This window comes from Antrostomus carolinensis, unplaced genomic scaffold, assembly GCF_000700745.2.
Source record: "Antrostomus carolinensis isolate BGI_N321 unplaced genomic scaffold, ASM70074v2 scaffold21895, whole genome shotgun sequence".
In the NCBI taxonomy this organism is placed as follows: Eukaryota; Metazoa; Chordata; class Aves; order Caprimulgiformes; family Caprimulgidae; genus Antrostomus; species Antrostomus carolinensis.
Genome location: NW_010318710.1, coordinates 53,238 through 73,223, shown reverse-complemented (window position 1 = coordinate 73,223; position 19,986 = coordinate 53,238). Strand labels below are relative to the sequence as shown.

The 19,986-nt window shown below is 41.0% G+C and overlaps 1 protein-coding gene across 1 annotated transcript in view; it reads left to right on the top strand.

Moving 5' to 3' along the window:
- The first annotated feature begins 7,989 nt into the window (after window positions 1-7,989).
- The window catches only part of TAF4B (TATA-box binding protein associated factor 4b), a 58,563-nt gene continuing 46,566 nt past the window's right edge, over window positions 7,990-19,986 (top strand). The window contains exons 1-6 of the mRNA XM_029085206.1: window positions 7,990-8,133; window positions 8,910-9,014; window positions 13,151-13,318; window positions 13,422-13,544; window positions 15,710-15,799; window positions 18,915-19,493. Of these exons, the coding sequence (XP_028941039.1) occupies window positions 8,020-8,133; window positions 8,910-9,014; window positions 13,151-13,318; window positions 13,422-13,544; window positions 15,710-15,799; window positions 18,915-19,493 (1,179 nt within the window). The 5' untranslated portion in view covers window positions 7,990-8,019. The remainder of the gene's footprint in view (window positions 8,134-8,909; window positions 9,015-13,150; window positions 13,319-13,421; window positions 13,545-15,709; window positions 15,800-18,914; window positions 19,494-19,986) is intronic.

Genomic DNA, 19,986 nt, shown 5'->3' with positions numbered 1-19,986 from the left:
GTGTATTACTTGGGGCAGCCAATGGTCTGTGTTGAAGGGGATAAGTCTATTCAGAACACTTATATGTGGCTTGTGTACTAGCCAGTATCACACAGTTTTGGTGACAGTTTCCACAGTATCCATGTAGACAGAAGTTAATACTTCATGAAGGTTTTGCTGTCTTCTGCAATAGTTTTTGTTTGCTCCATCCCACTTAGAGCAAGGTGGTAATCAGTGATAAAATTTAGTGTTAAGTCCTTGCTTGCCCTTCTGAAATAAGTGAAAATCCATCCAACAAAGAGGTGAAGCTGTACTTTTAGAGGAAATTTAAGTGGAATTCAGCCTTCTGCTGATCCCCATGTGAACATCAAGGAAACAAGTGTCCCCTTGTGAAATTAATCTGGATTGAGTTGATTCTCCTCTTATTTAAAGGAGACGGAGATTTAGAAGGGGCTGATCTTTTCCTTTATTACAACTCTACCAAGACACCAGGGGTTTTTTTAGCATCTCTTATTTTAAAATTAAGACTTATAGTTCAACACAAGGTATATTTTGGATTCCTCAGTAGTAACTTAATAGCCCACAGTGTTCTAGAAATGGTAAGTGCAGGGTACTGGCATACCTTCTGGTCCTTACAGTGCACAGGTTTATATATATGGCTGCAGTGTGCCAAGCATCTAACTTGCCATTTAAAGTATTTTACTCCAATGAATACTAGGAGTACACAGCAAACTAGAAGAGAGTGTGTATAGATTTAGTGCCTTTTTCAGTGCAGTAGGAGTTGTCTTGGAAGTGAAAAAGTGTCACTTTGGCTCCTTGGAGATACTATTTCACTGCCATCAGCTGAGTCTCCTCTGCAAATACTTGAAGCTCCTTCATGAGGTAGCTTGGGTCCTGGAGAACTCTTCAGTCAGGTCATCTTATCTATAGATAATCTTGTAGCTGTCTGATTACTCGGATAAGAAAGCAACCAAGCCTCAAGTAGCAAAGTTGCAAACCACAAAGGTGAGATGGGGAAACGCTGATGGGAAATGATCCTGGTTTATGAAAGTCATGGCCCAAGGACAAGAGCTGGATGTTCTCACGATAGCAAATAAGACTCTGCCCTGTGGAATGCAGTGTTGGCTGGGAATCCTGTATGCCTACCCACAATAAACCCAAAAACTCTTGGGATTCAAGTATAATAAATACACTTTGAATTCAAATAGAAACAGTAGTACCATCTTGGAACTATGCCTAGAAAATGTCTATGACCTGTCAGTTATTTACAGCCTCTCCAAGAATCAATGCAATGTCCAGATTTTTCTTTAGATGGTTGGTATGGACATCTGTTGTTTGCTATAAATAAAAGTATACCACCTTGCAACTGGGACAGTTATATTTTTACACAAGAGTTCTACTATAACTGTAAAATTGTGTGGATATAAATGCATTCTCAAGTCATGAAGCTTAACTGGTGTGAGATGTGGTCAGACATCTGGGGCTGATGCAACCTTTAGAAGTTGTAGGCCAGAGTCTGCAAGAGCCTGCGATGCTGTGTTTGTGCAGTTGGCAAAGATGCAGTCACCTCCTTTAAAGAGCTTGTGGGTAGGACATTGTGTTATATTGTATTTAGCCTGTCTGTGTTCCATTGTAGCATGAAAGCATATTAGGGTTATGCCCTTTGAACTTTTCTCCTGACCTGGAAATTAATGAATTCCATATCAGTGGACAAAACAAGGTGTCTTTCATTGGGACTCAAAATGGGGCATCTCATTGTGACACCACAATATTTACATGCTAGTTGCTGGTCCTGAGCCATTGCTACAAAGAGCCATCAGTATAGAAATATCCCTGGAACAGAGGGAAAGGGTGAAGAGAATGGTTTATGAGATATGTAATTATTTGGTCAGTGAAACGACATGTGAACAGAATGAATTGGTTGAGGGCCTGGGTATGTGGTGAGTGATTCTTGTTGCTGCCATAACAATGCTGATTATGGGTTGAGCATTGCTGAATTCCCCTTGTGTCAACTAAAATTGATTTCCAAACGTTAGAGTGATTTGTTGTATGGAGTAAAATGTGTTGTGGATGTAGTGTAGAAGCTGAACAACTCAACCCATGCGGTGTAGATGAGCCCTCTACCCTGCTTGTCTGGGAAATCTAAGAGCAATCGGAGATGTTTTCCCAAGAAAAGCCCCAAAGCAGCAATCCCTGTGGCTTCCCAGAAGATCAGTTCTCCAAAGCCAATTGTATCTGCTTTAAGAATAGAAGTTAGAGCTTATCATTGGGAGCCTGTGGCGAGGTAACCTTGCATAGCCACATTGTGGCTTCATTTCTAAGACAGTTGAGAAGCACAGCTAGATGTTGCCTCCAGATTGGCCTATCATTTTTGTATCTTCATCTTCAGTACAGAAAACTGCAGTAGACATAGAGGAAAATTCAAGTACCAAATGAGAGTCATGAGGAATAAGTAGTTGTCCTGCCTGCAGTACAGTCCATATTTCATCTGAAAACTTACTGCCCCAACATATTAGAAGGGTTATGAAATCATGTGAAAATTAATGCCAGTTCAGTGTCAGAGTTACCTATTGTGTCTTTCACAGTATTTCATAAACACTTTCTGCCTCTTTAACAATCTTTCACAGCCAGTCTACAACATAACGCACCTTGATATGATCACTGTCTAAACAGTCGGTGGCTCTAATAGTGTCTGTTCTGGGACTGTCTTAATTTAGTTCTGTAGTGGGTTTTTGTAGCTTTTAAGTGACCTGTTCTTTGGGACTTAATAAATGGGGTTGAAGAAGAAAAAAAAATGCATTTTTTTTTAAGGATGCCTTTAGAGTTAAAAACTGTTTTCAAAGCTGTTGCAGGGATTAGAAGTATTTGTCCCTTTATTTTATGAATTTTGAGTAATCGTAGATAGTCAGGCTAAGAAACAAAACCAATATTCTTCTCTAGTTGCCATTTAGTTTCCTGCTAAAGCATCTCCTTTAAAACTTGGTCTTAGCTTGTAACTGCCTTCAAAGCTATCCCTTTGTTTTGAGTAGCTCAGTGAAAGAATTAGATTTGTTTAGGAACAGAGAGCAGTGAAACCTTATCATTGTTTTAAAACATTTTTGTTGTTAAACTGTTCATTTCTTGATTTGGGACACAGAAGTCTCATTTATCCCTGTATTTGTCCTTGGTGTTAAAGTGAACTGCACTAAGGCTGGCAACATACCTGTGCAGTCACCCCTTGTTTTGAAATAAACTAAACTTATCCTTCTTTGAAAGCAGCTTTTGTAACTTGTGTTCTCTTAAAAGAGTTGGGTCTAATGCAGTTGGTACTTGCTTGGATTTAATTTTAGGAGCAAGAGACTTCTTTGCGTTTCCTTATGTTGCTCCCCAGCCAGCAGTTCCAAAGAGCCCTTGTGTTGAATAGTTGTGTTGGAAACCATGTCATTGAAGTGGTGGCTTAACTTGACAACTTCAGCTTCACATGTAACAGCACATGGTGTATCTCTGCTGGAGCACACCTGCTGGCTGGTTCATCTCGGGAGGTTCCTTTTGGGTGTTCCCCATAAGAAATGGCCTCGGGCTTGTCTTGTGTGGTAGAAATTTAATGGTGGAAGTTGTTATGTCAGGGTGCTTTTAGCAGACGTGGTGTTCAGTGCTGCTGGATGAAAGGCTGAGCTTTGGTTGGCAGCACAGCTTTATGTTAACAAAACATGGTGGTTTCCTTAACAATATTCCTTGAAATACAGAGAAGCCCATGCAGGTGGCCTTACATGCAGTGGTATAAACATGAACAGATCTCTGCCATGATCCTGCAGCATCTCGTTCATGTCTCTGGTGAGTTTTTGGTTCTCTGTCTGTAGTTAAAATGAAGCTCCTGCTGCTAACCTGTGTTTTTCCTTTCCTGGGTTGGATGCTAAACACAGCTACACCTTACAAAATTTGAAGTGCATTATAACCAAGTTCAGAAAAAGCTGGATTTCCTTGTCTGGTGGTGCTGGGACAGCAGAGGTATCTCAAGTTTGAGCAGCAAATGGTAATTTTAACAGAAGGCCTCTAGTTTTCTATGGCATGCGCTGCTGGCATGCCTCGGTGTAGAGGCTGTTTGGGGTGGTGGCTGCCTGAGCTTTGCAGGAATGATGCCAGGTGCTCTTTCTGAAGGCATGGTTCATGGAGCTCCTGTTCCAGGAGCAGGCAGGTCACTGGGAAGAAAGGGTGCATATCGCAGTGAGACCTCTTCAAAGTGAGAAGCTATAGTGTGGCTCCTTCCGGGTAGCTTTGGGGGAAGTTGAGGTGGGTTTTGCTTGTCAGTTCTTTCCCCTCTAGCCTTCTGCAGGATTGCAGCCGAAGGAAGGTGTGCAGGGAACAAAAGGCTGAAATAACTGATTTTATTTTAGCTGCCTTCTTTCTCTGGCAGTCAAGAAAAATAAATAACTCTTCAAAGGGTGTTTTTGGCAGGACAAGCAGAATTTCTAGAGACAGAAGTCTCAACTCGTTGCAAAAAAGGGCTGTTAATCTGTGAGAGACACCTGTGTCCTCCAGCGAAGCATCTAAGAACTAATCCCTGTTGGTAACTGGTCACTTAGATTTTCTGTTTGTGGTCTGAAAATAGGAACAGCCTTGTAGCCCTAAAGGGGTTGTGCCTTGCTCTTGCTATCAAAGTGCAGGAGTGGTGGGAGAGTCTCTTCTGCTCTTTGAAACAAAGTCAGTGAAACTATCAAGCTGTGTATCCTGTAAACACTGCTTTCTTGGAATTGCTGCCCAAAAGAGGGCACCTTTGGTGTTACAAAGATGCCTGATGCTGTTCAGCAACTGCAGTTGGTGTTGATGTGCTCAGAGGTTGCAGGTATCTTTGCTGCTCTTGAATGCTGTGCTGAGTGAGAGATGCTGGCTGAAACCACTGTTTCAGCTGTTCAGAGTTTCCCACCCTGTCCCCATTTTCCTGTGGAGTTGCAGGGTAGTGACTGACTGCCAAGACCTGATCTGTTTTCACATTTAGTTTGGCAAAAAATTGCTTTCTAGTGAATGTGAAAACAGCTCTTCATAAGCAATTTTTTTTTTTTTCAGTGAAGAATGTGGGTGGATTCTTGTAGTTCTCTTCAGTTCTGACCCTAGCCTCTTAGTAGCTGCACTACTCTGTTTGTGTGACCTTTCTGTTGAGAACCTCCAGGATTATCAATCTCTAGAACTACCTGAAAGGAGGGTGTAGAGAGGTGGAAGTTGGTCTGTTCAACCAAGTAACAAGTGATCTTAATCATATTTTCCAATCAAGGCTGTGGCCACTGGAGTGGCCTTAGGTAGCTGCTTCTCTGGATGCACTCTCCAAAAATAAACCTAAAGTTATTTTACACTGTTTTGATGAAGTGTGGATGTCCCTGTGTTGACTAATCCAGTTACTATAAGGAAACTTGATTCATATTTCAGGGTATAGTGCTGGTGGGGATCTTTGCAGTCATGGTCTGCAATGTAAATGCTTACATTTACATTGTAAAGGGGTCTACTATGATGGTGGTTGGGTTTTTTGTTTACTTTTTTAGATGTTTATGACTTTGCATATGAGCTGTGTTGTGTTTGTATAAGCTTTCTAGCTGTGTTGCTCTTGAGTTAATTTCCTGTCAAGTGGAGTCTGTTGGAAATTCTCCCTATTTAAGTGACTGGAGGATGGGATGTTCTTCAGGCAGGGTCTCCATCTCTGGCAAATGCTAATCTAAAACTTCAGAACAGTAGTGGGAGAGAAGAAAAAACAGAACAAGCAACCCAGCCCTATAATCGTGTTGACTGGTAGCAGTGCTGTTTCTGGTATGCAGTCAAAGAAGTAGAAATTGTGCTTCTGACAGTTTGATTTAAAAAGCAAATGCAATGAGTAGTGACAAAATATCCAAATACATTGAAGCAAAAATACTTAATGCATTCTAAGTCTCTAAAAGAATCAAATGATAAATTTATATGTGCCCTCTTAAAGAGCAGAGCTAGCAATAACATTTTTAAGCAAGCTTAGAAAAGCCTAAAACCTCCAGTAGCAACACTTTTGCTAATGCAGACCTAGAGCTGAGAGAAATGCTGTTGCTATCAAAAAGTGTGGTATCATCAGCTTTCTCTCTCCCCCTAGAATCTGCATAGGATGTGATGTGAATAAGGAAAAAATGCACTTTTTCTGCTGATGAGAGATTGTATGCTATGAATCACTGTCTAAATAAGATGGCATGAAAAGAAAATTAGAAATCTAGTATGTTTTCTGTGATTCTGGGTATTGATTAATTAAATTAAAAGATCCATCTGTACCTAAATATAATTATAGTCAAGACTTCAGTGGTAGAGGAGAAATCTAAGTTGTCAGATGGAGTAATAGTATTTTCTGGATGTGCAACTGTCCTGTACATCTGCCCCATCTAGTAAAGGCTGCTTGGGAAGGGAGGGGGTCACTCCAGGTGCTACTCTTGCAGTTTCAGCTTGTATGTGCTATGTAAATGGAAATATGTTGATGTTACAGAATTTTATGCCAAGTTTTGTGTTGTCTTGCAATATCCTCTTATGCTTTTTGATGTGGAGGATGAAAAGCTCTTTCTAAACATGTGGTTGTAGCTTTATCTTTTTTTTAACAAAACACAAGTCCTGGAGTTTGTGGCTGTTGTTGCTGCATTCATTTAAACTCTGGCAGTAGTGTTTTAGGCTGTATTGGACAGCAATATTTTGACAACTTCCAGACTAACCAGGTAGTGAAAATAAAAAGACTATTCCATTGATGCAGGCTTGTTTTACACTGGGAAAGATCTTAAGTGTTCATAGAAGATTTGGGATTCTTCAGATATTGGGTAAGTTGCAAGAAAGTGTAATGCAGGCCTCCAAAAATGTTGAGGTACTCTTATTTATGTATCTGGCATTCTCCTATACCCTTTCCCTTTTGAGGATGGTGGTTTTTGTGGTGGACTCTACACCAGCAAAGGTAGGGTGCTCTGTAGGTCCCTTGAAGGGTCTGAAGCAGTTCAGACCAAGAATCCAGCCAGCATTTTGTATCTGTGACCCCGATGAGACATCTGGTTTTCCAGAGTTGAGCCCTGAGGGTGCTGGGGAGGAGGAGGTATTGGTAGCTGAATGGTTTCCAAATGCAGGGAGGATGGGATTGTCTTGCGGCATCTGACTGGTTCTCCTTAGGGTGATTGTCATTTGAAAGCTTTAGTAAAAACACTCATTGTTTGTTAACTGTTTGATTGTTTGTCGTTATAGCTGATGGGGTAGGAGAAAGGCAGGAGTTGAACTGTGCTGGGCTGGAATACTCTAGGTTTGAAAGGAAAACAAAAAGCAAGGGAACAAGGCAGAAGAGGGTTTCCCCTCCCTTTCCATTGGAGTCTCCTTATTTGGCTGTAAGCTGTGCTTTGATTAAAACTATGCATATTAATGCTTTTGGACAGACCCTTGACAGAAGGACAGCTTCAAATGTCTTGAGTGCCCTTGGCTTTCATTGGAGATCATGGCCCTCTGACCAAGGCAGGTGGTCTTGATGTAGGCTGGCAAACTGATATTAATCAGGCTTTGGTTCCCATTGCAGGTTTTCTTTAAACCTTATCTTCACCTGTAAGTATGTGTCTAAATGTTCAGAAAGTGAATAAATATGGGGGCAGCCAGATGTGATAGTGGTGATGAAGTTTGCAGGTTGAAGAACTGCTGAAAGAAGTTACTGTTAAAGTAATGTCAGTGTGTGTGTGGAGTGTGTCTGTCTTTTTAATGTCCAAATTATCTTTTTGACTCGTATGATGAACTGCTTTGCAATTTGCATCTGGTATACACATAGTGTTTCAATGTGGCTGTCTAGTTAAGTTTTTCTCTTGACTTAAGAGTTGTTTTCTGTCATAAGATCCAGAGTAAATCTGATGTACACTTAGCTCTTACATTTCTTGGCAGCTGTTCCTTGGAGTAAGAAACTAAATATTCCATTATCTTGTCAATGTGGTCTAGTTATTTCTTCCACAGAAGCATAAGAAAGCCATAATATTGCTTAATTACTAACAGTCTGGATATTTTTCTCCAACAGGAACTGTTCTTATCAGAAGCAGCAATGGCCAGCTAATGCTAGTATCTCAACAAGCAATAGCACGAACACAGAGTCAGCCACAAAATAACACAAGTGTGAGACCGTCTGTACCAACCAGCACACCTGCAATCAGAATATGTGCTGTGCAGGTAACTTTTCTCATACCTTTAGTTTGAGGTAGCTCTTTGTATTGCAGTTATAACAGGGTTTGCAAATAAGTTACAGTGCATTAAATAAGCATTTGAACACTTTCTGAAGAGCATGATGGTGTCTGGTTTTGCAGATAAACGTCACTATGCTTTGCTTTCTCAGTTTGAATAAACTGCGAGCTGTAGCCTATGGTATAGTTCAAATTAAGGAATTCCTCTCTGATGATGATGGTGGTGTAAAGGGTTTTAAGAAAAAAATGAAGAACAACCCAAAAAAACCTTACCTAAATGGTTGCTGCTAGTAACAGCAACCTTGTGATGCTCTGGTGGGATACTTCTCCAAACCTGAGAGATGCTGAGGACCTTTCCCATGTCCCCAGGGTGTTCTTCCTTCCCTGAGCATTGCTGGCTTTTTGCTTCCATCTCTTTTAGTGTGGTCCGCACACAAGAGGAAGAGCAAGTACAAAAAAAGTAACCATCTGCATGGGTCTTGCCAACATGCTCGTCCTTTAACCATTTTGTTCTGATTAGACATTGTGTCTAAACGTCTCTGAATCTGTTCTTGAGTATAAAACTGATAGACAAATAGCTTTGTTGAACAGTGTTTAAACTATATGGGCTATGTGAATGATGCCTATATTGTTACTGTAAGAGTGGGTGTCTTGGTTTGTATCAGAGCAGGTATAACATCAGTATCTGTTTTGTCATTGACTTACCTGACAACTGTTCTCTGCACCTGTATAATTATATATATATACATATAATTTTTTTTTAAGAACTCTGGCACCCAGTTACTAAAGAAAGCAGCTACTCCTGTGAAAGCGCTGTCTCAGACAACAAATACTGTGGCTTCTGCTGTTCAGCCACCTGCTGTAATACAGGTAGGTGGCAAGCTTTATAGTGTGGTGAAATAAGTGACAGAGAGGACTGGAGAAAATATGGATGCCTTCTTGTTATTTTTAACTCTAATCTCGTTTTCAGTATGCTTGGTAACTTTTGTCCTCACAATAAATTATTTCCTGAATGTCTTTTTTTAAATGCATAATTTAATTACGCTTCTGCCAGTGTGTGTCATCTTCTCTCAGTGCAGTAGAAAGCGCATGAACAATGGATAAAATAAATAGTTCAGAGAGCCATTTCCAGTGCTCTTGTCCCCTGTGACAAGCTCCTTCAAGCCCTAGCTGAAGGTTTTCAAGGAGGTGGAGACTTCCTAATGCTATCTTTTGTTGGGGTTCCCTGATTCCTTAAGGAAAAAAAGTATACTCAAGATGTTGTTGAGGGGAAAATGAGCTGTCTGCACCAGTTAAGCTCGTTTTCATGCGTACGTTTCTTCCTGCCCCCCCCCCAAAAAAAAACCTGAAGAAAGGTCATGGCTGAAGACCTCTGTCTCTAATTGAGCTTGGCAGACAGCTTCCACAGATATGTCTATAAATAGACAGTGGTTGGAAATGCCTCATTATTTTTAGGTAATGTTTTTGTCTTATTTCCTAGGTCTTTTTTCTCTTTTTCCAGAGAAAAATGTTGTAGGACTCTTCTGAGGAGGCTCCTGCCGCCTGTAGAGTACCAGGCTTCTAGATGCAGTTCATCCTCTGTTCTTGGGGACTGAAGTTCTGGATAAGCATGTGTGATGAAAAGAAAACTGCTTCTTTCTGCAGCTAAAATACTCTGTTCTCATAATCTACAGGAGAAATCAGGGAGGAGTCTGGCTTGTACATAACCTTTGTGAACAGGAGCTTGAAGGAGACTGGGTTATAGCGGTTGACCAAGCAGGATCAGTCATTCAAAAAAACATGCTGGATGTATGTTCTTGACCTTGAGGGTGTTTGAAGGATTGGGGGATGTGTTTGCTGACAGCAGTAACTAACAGTCTGACTTACAAATTCATCTTCCTGCTGTTCTTCTGGAGCAGCAACTGAAAACTACTCACAGCTCTGATCTCTTTTGCCTTCCTTCTCACTACAAATAGATAATGTTGGGGCTAAAGGGGAGAACCCAGAGGCCTCTCTTAATGTTTTCTGTTTTGCTTAGGATGGAAACAGTGCACACTATGTGTCTAAGAACAGTAATGAGTATTCCTTACCCACTTTTATTTTGGAATGCTAGCTTGGAAACCATGTGCTTGTGATCTCTGCATAGAGATCTTTAGGATCTAAAAGCAACAGTCATCTACTACATTACCCTTGCAGTGGGGAGAGGAGATGAAGGTAAAGATTTCTTCTATCTGATGGATGAAGCTGCCTGCATCCTCATACTCCTGTGGATAAACATTGAGATTCATCATGCTGTTAACTTTCGGGTTTTTAACTTACATCTGCCTTTGACTTGGTTCTTTTTCTTAGTTCAGTTTTGAGGTAATCAATTTAACCTGTGTTCTTCTGAGATATTTAAAGAGATAGACATGGGGTAGTTTTTATAAGCTGGTTTTTTTTGTGTTGTAGAAACGTGAACACTTCTAATGAGCCATAGGGCTGTATTTAAACAGCATGAATGATGGCTCTAGGAAAAATTAATAGTGCTGTTTTGTTTGGAGTGGCTTCATTGGAGCCCCTTTGTTTTGCAGAGAGCTTTTGCAAAGCCCTCTGTAAGAGCCTCTTATACAATAAAGAGTAAATGGGTGCAATATGAATACATCACAGGGCCACTTCACTCCTTGTCCTGGTGTGGACAAAGAGAAAAGTGCTGACAAAGGTTGCAGGAACCATCTGGGGAAAGAAGGGAAGAGCCCTTGGGTCTGATTTCCTTGGAAGGGATTCATTTATCAGTCCTAAAAACTTGCTGATGTTAGTCTTGACAGTGTTTTGAGGCCACAGAAGAGTGTTGATGTGGAAGTATGATGTCATCACAAAAAGTGCAAGACAGTGGAGAGGAAATAATCCTTGGCTTGGTTGTATATCTCCTAGCCTGTGCTAAGTGCTGCTATCTGCAAAACTCTCTCTAGTTACTGACTCCAGGATTATTCTCCTAATCTACAAAAATACTTCCATTTGTTGTCATTCCTGAATGTTCAAGCTCTGAGGTTAGACAAAATACCTACAGATTTTTATTTTTTACCTTCTTCCCAGATGGGGTAACAAAGCTGCAAAGTATCTAATTAGCATCATGCTGAGGCACTTTCATTTAGATGCAGAGCACTTCTCCTGAAATGACTTCAAAATATGCAGGATTAATGCCATTTTTTTGTGGCGACTGTTTCTCTGTTGCTTGAAGTGAGAATGAGAATTGTCAGTAGTGAAAAAGGTTATGAGGGCAGATGACAGAAGTTAATTCCCATATATTCATCTTCGTGGGAAAAGGGTCCAGCAGACTTCCTGTTGTTCCCTCCCTCAGCTGATAAAATGCCATCCTGGTCTTGATGTGTAAACACGCTGGAATTTGCAAGAGATCAGCTCCTGAAAACCTCATGTTTTCAGCTTTTAAAAGCCCAGGGCACTGCAGCTTGACAGATCTGTACTCTGTCCTCTTCTGCCTTCCTCCCTTCCATCTGTTTGTGGGATTCTCTTGCCCAGTTTGCCTCCCTGTGGTCTTAGAGCTGTTGAGCCTTATCCTTGGAAGAGGCAGTGGTGGTGGCAAAGATCCTGCAGAGAGCTATTAAAGTGTTACCAACAGTGGGAGCCTAAGCTGGAAAGCTTTCTGGTAGCTGCCCACTTCTTTCATGTCAAGCTGGCAGCAGCTTGAAGGGGGGGGATCCACCCAGGAAAAGGAAAAAAAAAAAAAAAAGACAAAAGTGACAGTGTTTTGCTTTAGCTTTAAAGGTTTGTTCATTAATTTTCCATGTCCTGAAAGACTTAAAAAAGCCCTTTGATACTCTACATGATGTCTGTCCAACTCTGATTAGTTTTTATTTTATCTGTGACAGGGTAAGTTGGGCTCTTGTGCTACTGTCTTATCATTAATGAAATTAGCAAGTATTAATTTGTGATTGCTGGACTAAACTGTCGTGTTTAAGTCAGTGAAAGCACAGATCTGAACCTAGAATTTGGCCTACAAAAGGAAAACAACAAGGAAAAACGACACCCAACTTCAGGTTTCAAATACTAACCTGAAACTCTTGCTTTTCTGTAACCTACATATTCACTCTGGCTTTCTAGTTTTCAAGTTGAGAAATCAAAAGTAGTGGTTTTTGCAGAGGCAAAGTCTTTTACTCATGTTGTATTCTGTTGTATCAGAAGTGTGTTGGGTTTTTTTTTCTTCCCCCTGCTCCCCCTAAAGTCTGAAGTAGAAATACTTCCATTTCGTAGGTTTTTCTCTGGAAACTACTATTTAGCCCGATTTGCAAAGGAGAGAGGCAGTTGTGTCCTTATTGTTTTCCTAAACCTTTATTAGTCTCCTGTTGGTGGAGCTTCTGAACCTGTTGGTAAATTCTAAAGAGATTTTTAAAAGAGATCTTAAAATAACTGAATTTTGTGAGGATTTGTGTCTGGGCAGAGTAGAGAGATCCACGTTGCTGCCCACAAGGAAAAGGCAGGAAGAACTTGTTAGGTGCATTTGCTGAGCTGGCTGTTTCTGCTGGTGCATGCATCCTTCCAAAGTGGACGTGACATCTTTAGCCTACTGTGTGTATTATAGGAGAAGTAAGGGATATTGCAGCTGGGAGAGGAGCTACAGGAGAAGAAAGGAAGATAAATAAACACTTAAGGACTTACTTCAGAGTAGTATCACCTGGCTTAGTTTTGTTCAAAATTCATTAGTCTTAGACTGTAGGAGCCTGGCAAAGTTAATCTATTAGTTTCTTCGAGACAACTTTACCTTTCTTCACATGAAGTTGCAGGCAGACTGTCAGTCTGAGTGAGCCTTGGTCATTTCTAAAAACAAAATTATGGCTGTGAGAGTTCTGTCGCTTACTCTGTTAAATAGAGCTTCTCAAGGTAAGTGAATCCCAGCTTGAAAAACAATAAAAAATTGTTTAGTTATGTTTTAAATAGTAGTGTGGAGTGAGGGTGCTATCTTAATATGCTGGTGGAATACAGTATGTTTGTCATGTTAGCCTTTGGTGAAAAGTGTTAATTTTTCTTTTCAGCCAGCAGCTACAACAGCTAGTGTTACTACAGTTACTGCTGTAAAGCCTTTGAGTACTGGAACACCTGTAAAGCTTCCAGTTACAGGACCACCTGCACAAGCTATCTCCCAAAAGGCAGTCTCTGTGAAAGCAGAGGGCACAACAGTAGCACAGACCAGCACTTCTACAGTAAGGAAAAAAAAGTTTAATTAAAAATTAACATTCTCTATATTCATCAGAGGTTGGAAAGCCAATGCAACATCTAACAGTCTTCTCTTTATTTCCACACTAGGAGATGCTAGAGAATGTGAAGAAATGCAAGAATTTTCTTGCTACGCTAATAAAGCTGGCATCTAGTGGACCTCAAGCCCCTGAGATGGGGCAGAATGTGAAGAATCTGGTGCAAAATCTACTGGTGAGACTTTTTTAAAACAAAGTCTGCATCATTTGTGTTATCATTTTCTGACCTTGACTTCATCATAGTTTTGTTCCTCGTCTTTTTTTAAAAAAACAAACAAACTAAAAAACCCAAACAAACAACTGAAGAGTTGGATTTGTGGCTGAGTACATCTGACCCTCTTTAAGTCTTACATTATAACTGTTATTTTTAACTGGATCCCATGGTGTATTTCCCTGCCATCCCTCACATTCTTGTTTCATTTTATGCACACAGGTAACTGAGCAGGAGGAGCTGATAGTGTTAACACAACTTCTGGCTCTGAGCTGCTTTTTTTTTTCCCCCTCCATGTTAGAGTATGAGTCCTCAATGGCAGGAGTGTTACTGTGGAGGTTGTTGTGCAGTGCTAAGTCCATACCACTGTTTTACTCCAAGACAGAACTGACTTACAGGTTGATAGCAAGGCTCCAGCAGAACAAGCATGGCGTTATCTATGTCTATAGACAGTGGGATGGAGAAAATAATGTGGTGGCTGCCAACCTCTCTCTCCTTGCAGGTGGCTTCTGTATGCTGCTTTGTGCTATACCCAGCACAGCTGGGTTTTCTTGATAACAATTTCTCCTGCCACTTCTTGTCTTGGCATTTGACCGCTGCTGCTGTTTTGTTGTTCCACTGTAGCAGAAGGCTGTGGGCTGGTGGAGAGGGATGACTTTGCTAATGGTACCAAAGGACTTTTCAGTCTAGAAAAGCATGGTGTAGACAGAGGTGTAATTTCAGAGAGCAGATTGTTTTAAGATGCAGCCTTGCAAAACTGTTTGATTCCTCTTCTTCATCTGCTTTTGTGTCCCTGCTGGACTATACACCTTGATTCTGTAGGAAGATACTAGAATTGTTCCTTCTTGTGCTTACAGTACTTTTTTTTTTTTAAGAACAGTTGTTGCCAGACATTAATGCATCATTTAACTGTGCATTTGTTTGCTTTACATGATATTTAAAAAATGCTGTTCTGCCATTCCATATGTATATATGATTGAAATGTAAAATAAATTAATGTTTCATATGCATGAGAGAAATGAGTAAATGGCAGCTGTAAAGTAAAATGGTCATTAAGGCAGCATCTCATGAAGTGGGTGACATGCACTCAGATTGTATGCACTGAGATGTACTGTACCAAATCACTGCATTTGTACTGGGGAGACCTCGGTGATCTGTAGCTGCAGCTCAGTGACACCTAACAGGCATCAGATTAAACAACTAAACAGGAGAGGTACAGCAAGTTCTGTTTGTCTGTGAACATACAGTCCTTAAAACCCCTGCTCTGGTCAAGTAACTCCTTGGAACAGTTTTTCTGAAGGAGAATATGGGTGAGAGGAGTAATTTCTCTGCAGAGACAAGAGATTGATGGTGGGGTTCCTCTTCTTTGTGTGTTTGTACTTCCTTGGAGAAGATAACATTCTGGTGACTCTGTCAGGGTCTCACCTGGGAGGGTGAGAAAGGGCAGCAGTGTCTGGGGCTATCCACCACCTTAGCCCCTTCGTGGTGGCACTGAAACAGCGAGTGAGGGGGTCTCAGAAGTCTGCTGCAGCTTCCTAACCCTCCCAAACCCTTGAGTCAGGTGTTTGTGTTGGGGCAGAGCAGAAAGCAAAGGAGACTGTACTCTGCAAGCCAGAGGGCTGTTACCTTAGTGGTATGCAGAAGTGATGTTCCAGATGCTCCTGCTTTTGAAAGACCATGTTAAGTGTTCTGCTATGTGTGCATTAGACTAGAATTGTCTTACAAAAAATACTGAGTTGTCTTTTGTCTCTCTCTTTAAATTGATCTTTATGCAGATAAACTACCTTTACATAAAAAAAGTACTTTCTGCATAACAATGAGGTACTCAGTGCTACTTATAAACTTGTTTCTGTCAGCTCACTTCAGTGAGGTCTTTGATCAAGTATCCTTAAGTGTGTTACCTGCCTGCTGTCTAAGAAAGTAATTTAATCTGATAATACCGTATCTAAATACAAGATCATTCTATCCTAAAATCTGTTGTTTGAAAATACAAGAGGAAAAAACATTTGAGTATTGACTTTGAACAGTTCCACAATAATGTAAATTTCCATGAATTTTTGATACATCTGGGGAAAAAAATATTGTAGATTCATAGTTAACTTACCATAGTAATTATACTTCCCTCTTAGGAAGCAAAAATTGAACCAGAAGAATTTACAAAAAAGTTATACATAGAGCTCAAGTCATCTCCACAACCGTATTTAGTTCCTTTTCTCAAGGTAAGTGTCTGATTGTGGATATGTAATGTTTAACGAGGGGAGGGAGGAGGACTGGAAAAGGAAAGGAGAGAGAGCATTCAAATAGATGTGCTCAGGTCAGTTGAGGAAATGATGTTTAACCTAGCCCTGCATGACTTGCTCTTGGAAAGACAATTTTTTTTGTGAGGGAGAGGATTTTACTTTCCCATCAAAACTGTAACTGTACAAAATTCTAATACAGAAGACTGACAACAGAAGCTGTGCACAGCTTATGCAGTAATTAAGCTCAAAGAATCTACATAAAGCTAGTATTCATCTGTCTGCTGGTTTGTGTTTAACTGGAGGCAGAAAAAAACCCCATGCCTTTCTACAGAAAGTCTGACAGGGCTGCTGCAACTTAGGAAGAGTAACCCAGGATAATTCTGCCTCCATTCAAGCAAACATACATGTAAATTTAAAAAAAAAAAAAAAAAGCAGTCTTAACTTTTTAAGTCATATAGTAGAATGGAAATTATTAACAATCAAAATAAAAATTAACATCTTTGTTGCATAGCAAGCATTAATTCCCGTGAAAATAGGGAAAACTTGGCTATATTTAATTGCACTGCACACTATTCTTCGTCTTGATAGATCTGTACTTTTCCTGTGCCATTCACTATAGGCACAGTTGAGAATCAAGGAAGAACAGTTAAGTGCTAAAGCTGGGACGGAGTTTTTTCTGGAGTTTGTCTTCCTCTGTTTGACAGCACATATAACTGCGTGTGATAATGTTATCACATTGTTATGATACTACTTCAGATGGCTGATATTAATCTGTTAAAGTATGGGATTAATATTTTTGTTACAGTGGCAGCCTTTAAATGCTTCATTAGAAAGTTTGCCTTGAGTCTAGAAGACTCCTGTCTTTTCTGCAGGGCTTGATATAAAATTTTCATATCAGTCACTTACTTATTCTCTGTTTAATTCCCTGTAGGTTTCTTAAAAGCTGATGCAAAAGCTAAAAGGGAAAAAAAAGATAGCTTAGAGTATGGGCCTTCCTGCATCCAGTGTAGCTCTGGCTGCAGAAGGACCAGGTTGTGAATGCAGAGTCAGTGTGACTGGCAGAGGTTTTCCGTGAGCGGTGCAGTCTCAGCAGAGCTCTACTGACTGCCAGGGCAAGTTTGGCTTCAGAAGTAGTGTAGCTGCCTTCTGCAAGGCCCTGGCTGATGAACACCACTGGATGTAGGTTGGCTGCATGTGCGTAGCTCCACACAGATCTAGCCCAAGTCTGGCACCCCTAGACCTCATCTGGAGCTGCTGTGCCCTGACGGCCCTGGATTAGTTAATGCAGAGGAGCTGAGCCAAGAGGTGTCTGTGCAGCACTTGCTAGGGCTTCTACCCCTTTGGGTTGCTCGAGGGTTTATTAGCTGAGGCACAGTGCTGTCCTTCATGCACTTGTGGAGGTGCTCAGCTGGAGTTAATGAGCCATCTCACAATGTGGAGAGTTCCACAGGTAGTGCACAGACCTTGAGGCAGTTCCACAGAAGTTAAGTTGGGTTCATCAGCGTGGGTCAGGCTCTGACCCATCACAGCAGAGCTATCACAGGTTTCTCCTGCGGCATGCTACCAGGTACTGGTATCATCCTGGCTTTCCTGTTTTGGGCAGTATCCATAACCCATAATCCTTGCCAAGTTGCTTTCTCCATGTTGTACTCTATAAACAATGAAATAGTATGACTTCAAAAACGTTGACTGTGACAGTGACTAAACAATGTGAGTTGACTATAGTATTACCATCCTTTAAAACATCTTGCACCCTGATTGCTTTTTTCCTGAAATACCTTCAGGATGTGCAGTTGATACAGACCAGACTTAATTGGTGTGTAATGCTGGGCAGCTGTGACAGGACTGAGTGCCAACTGGAAGGTGACTTCAGGAGCACTTCTCTAAGGTGCTTTGAGGATTGGTGCTGGCCTTGTTTGTGGGGGAAAAGCTTGCAGTTTGAGTCTGGAAAGAAATGTGATAGGGCTTATTGCCAATTGACTTTCAGCTAGTGAAATGGAATTTTAGGGAGGACTCTATGGAGTTGTCTCTTATCTTTGAGCTGCAGGCTTTTGATGAAGTTGTTGCATGTGTTTTGTTTTGTCTGTTCCAATAGGTGGAAAAGTACTGTGACTTTGGCTGTAAAGCCTGCTTGATTTTCAAATCTGTACTGGATGCTTTTGGTAAATAAATTGCATCAGGAGCATGGGGAAAGCTGAGCAGCCTTTTAAAAGAAAAGGAAGTGAACGTTAAAGATGGGTGTGCCACAGAAGGTCTAGGTGTCCAAACAATTTGTTCACTCACTATATTATCATGTGAGGCAACATGTTCCTTTTGCATGAAGCCCAGAGGAACAACGCTATGCTGGAGACTCTGTTACAGAGTTCAGGAACTGTTAGAGGAGGAAAAAAAGGTTTGAGAGAATATACAGGTAGCTGCAGAACTGATTTCCCCTGGTTCTGAGCCATAACAGATTGTAAATAGTCAAGGAGAAAAATCTGTAGAGGGCTTGAAGATTATTCTGTCTATTAACCTTCTCAAACATAGCTGTAGTAAAAATGAGATGTTGCCAGATACCTTTCCCAATGTTCTCTCATTTCAGAGAACTATCTAGCTTAAGCTGTGCTGCTGCAGCTATACAGACATTATTAAAGTGGTATCCCCCCCTAGTGTAGATACACTGTATGGTATAGAAGTGCTCATATCTTCAGAGCTTGTTTCTGACTTCATTGGATAATTTGTAGTTCTTTGTCAGGCAGGCTCCATGGAGTAAACACAGCTGTTAAAATATAGCAGGGTTTTTTGGCAAAGCAGGATTTTTTTAGATAGTAAAACGGTTAAAATGGTCTTTTTCTAGAACACAAATTTCAAATTGAAAAATCTAAACAAAAGAATAAAGTTATGGGTGAGTTTCGCTATAGATGGTCTTGACCGAGCAATATTGTCATCAATTTAAGGGTGTCTAAATTCTAGCAAAACTTGTTTGGAATAAGCAGTTTATTATATCATGAAAAATTAAATTGGAAGATGAGGAACAAGATTCAATTGCTAATGTATCAGTATTGTGGAAGAATCTACTGATGTTACGTCCAATGTTTTTTCATTTTTATTCTAGAAAAGCATGCTTGCCTTACGACAGCTAATGCCCAATGCTCAGAGCTTTATCCAGCAGTGTATGCAGCAGCCAGCTCCAACCCAAGAAGCTGTTTCAACTTGTACCTCTGCAGCACCAGCTCCTTCAATAGCAATGGCAACCTCAGCTGTAGCAACAACTTCTCTTCCAGTTATCAAACCAGTGTCTGCCTCTGTAACGGTCACAGCCTCTCCGGTTATAAAACCAGTCCTTGTCAGTGCATCAGCAACAGCTTCTCTGCAGACCATGAAGCCTGTTCCTGCCGCTGCAGTGGTGACAGCATCCCTTCGGCCTGCAGCTTCAGTCATCACCACAACGGTAGCAACATCTGGGCTGACTGCTATCCAAACTGTCAAGCCAGTCTTCACCTCTGCGGTAGCAACGTCCTCTCTCCAGTCTGCAAAGCCACTGCTGGTTTCTACAGCAGCATCTTCAGCAACAACCCCTCTCCAGCCTCTGAAACCAGTCATTGGAACTCCAATCAGTATTAAAATCTCACAGCCAAACTCCATCGTTGCGCAGCCAGTAGGTGCTCAGCAGGTGGTTAAAGTAAAACAGTTGGTAAGATGAATTTCCCTGCTTCTCTGTATCTGGGCTTCTTTACTTTGACTCTTTACATTTTGTAAAGAGAATACCAATTTGGATCTTAACTTTTTTTTTTTTTTTAACATAATAATCTAGTCTGTTATGACTTAATCAGTTATGTTTGTTATAGTTAGGGATATTGTATTGAGCCATTGCTGAAAAGGTGAGTCTAAAGCCAGGCTGTAAGCTTGGTCTCTTGCAAGACATGCTGACCACCGTTCCACCAGACTGAACATCCAGCTTGAGACACGAGGGAACGTGAGTTCTGACCCCTGCTATGTGAGCAGCCAGACTGGGTTGGCATCTGAAAGAAAAGACAGGAAATGCTTTTAGTGTCAGAAACAGAAATTGCCGATGGGTGCGTACGTTAATTGCTATTAGATGCCCTGTTGGGGCTGTGCCTCAGCTAGCCACCAGGGATTCCAGACTCTCTACCTTGGTAGTTCCTACCCTGGATACTTTGCTGGGA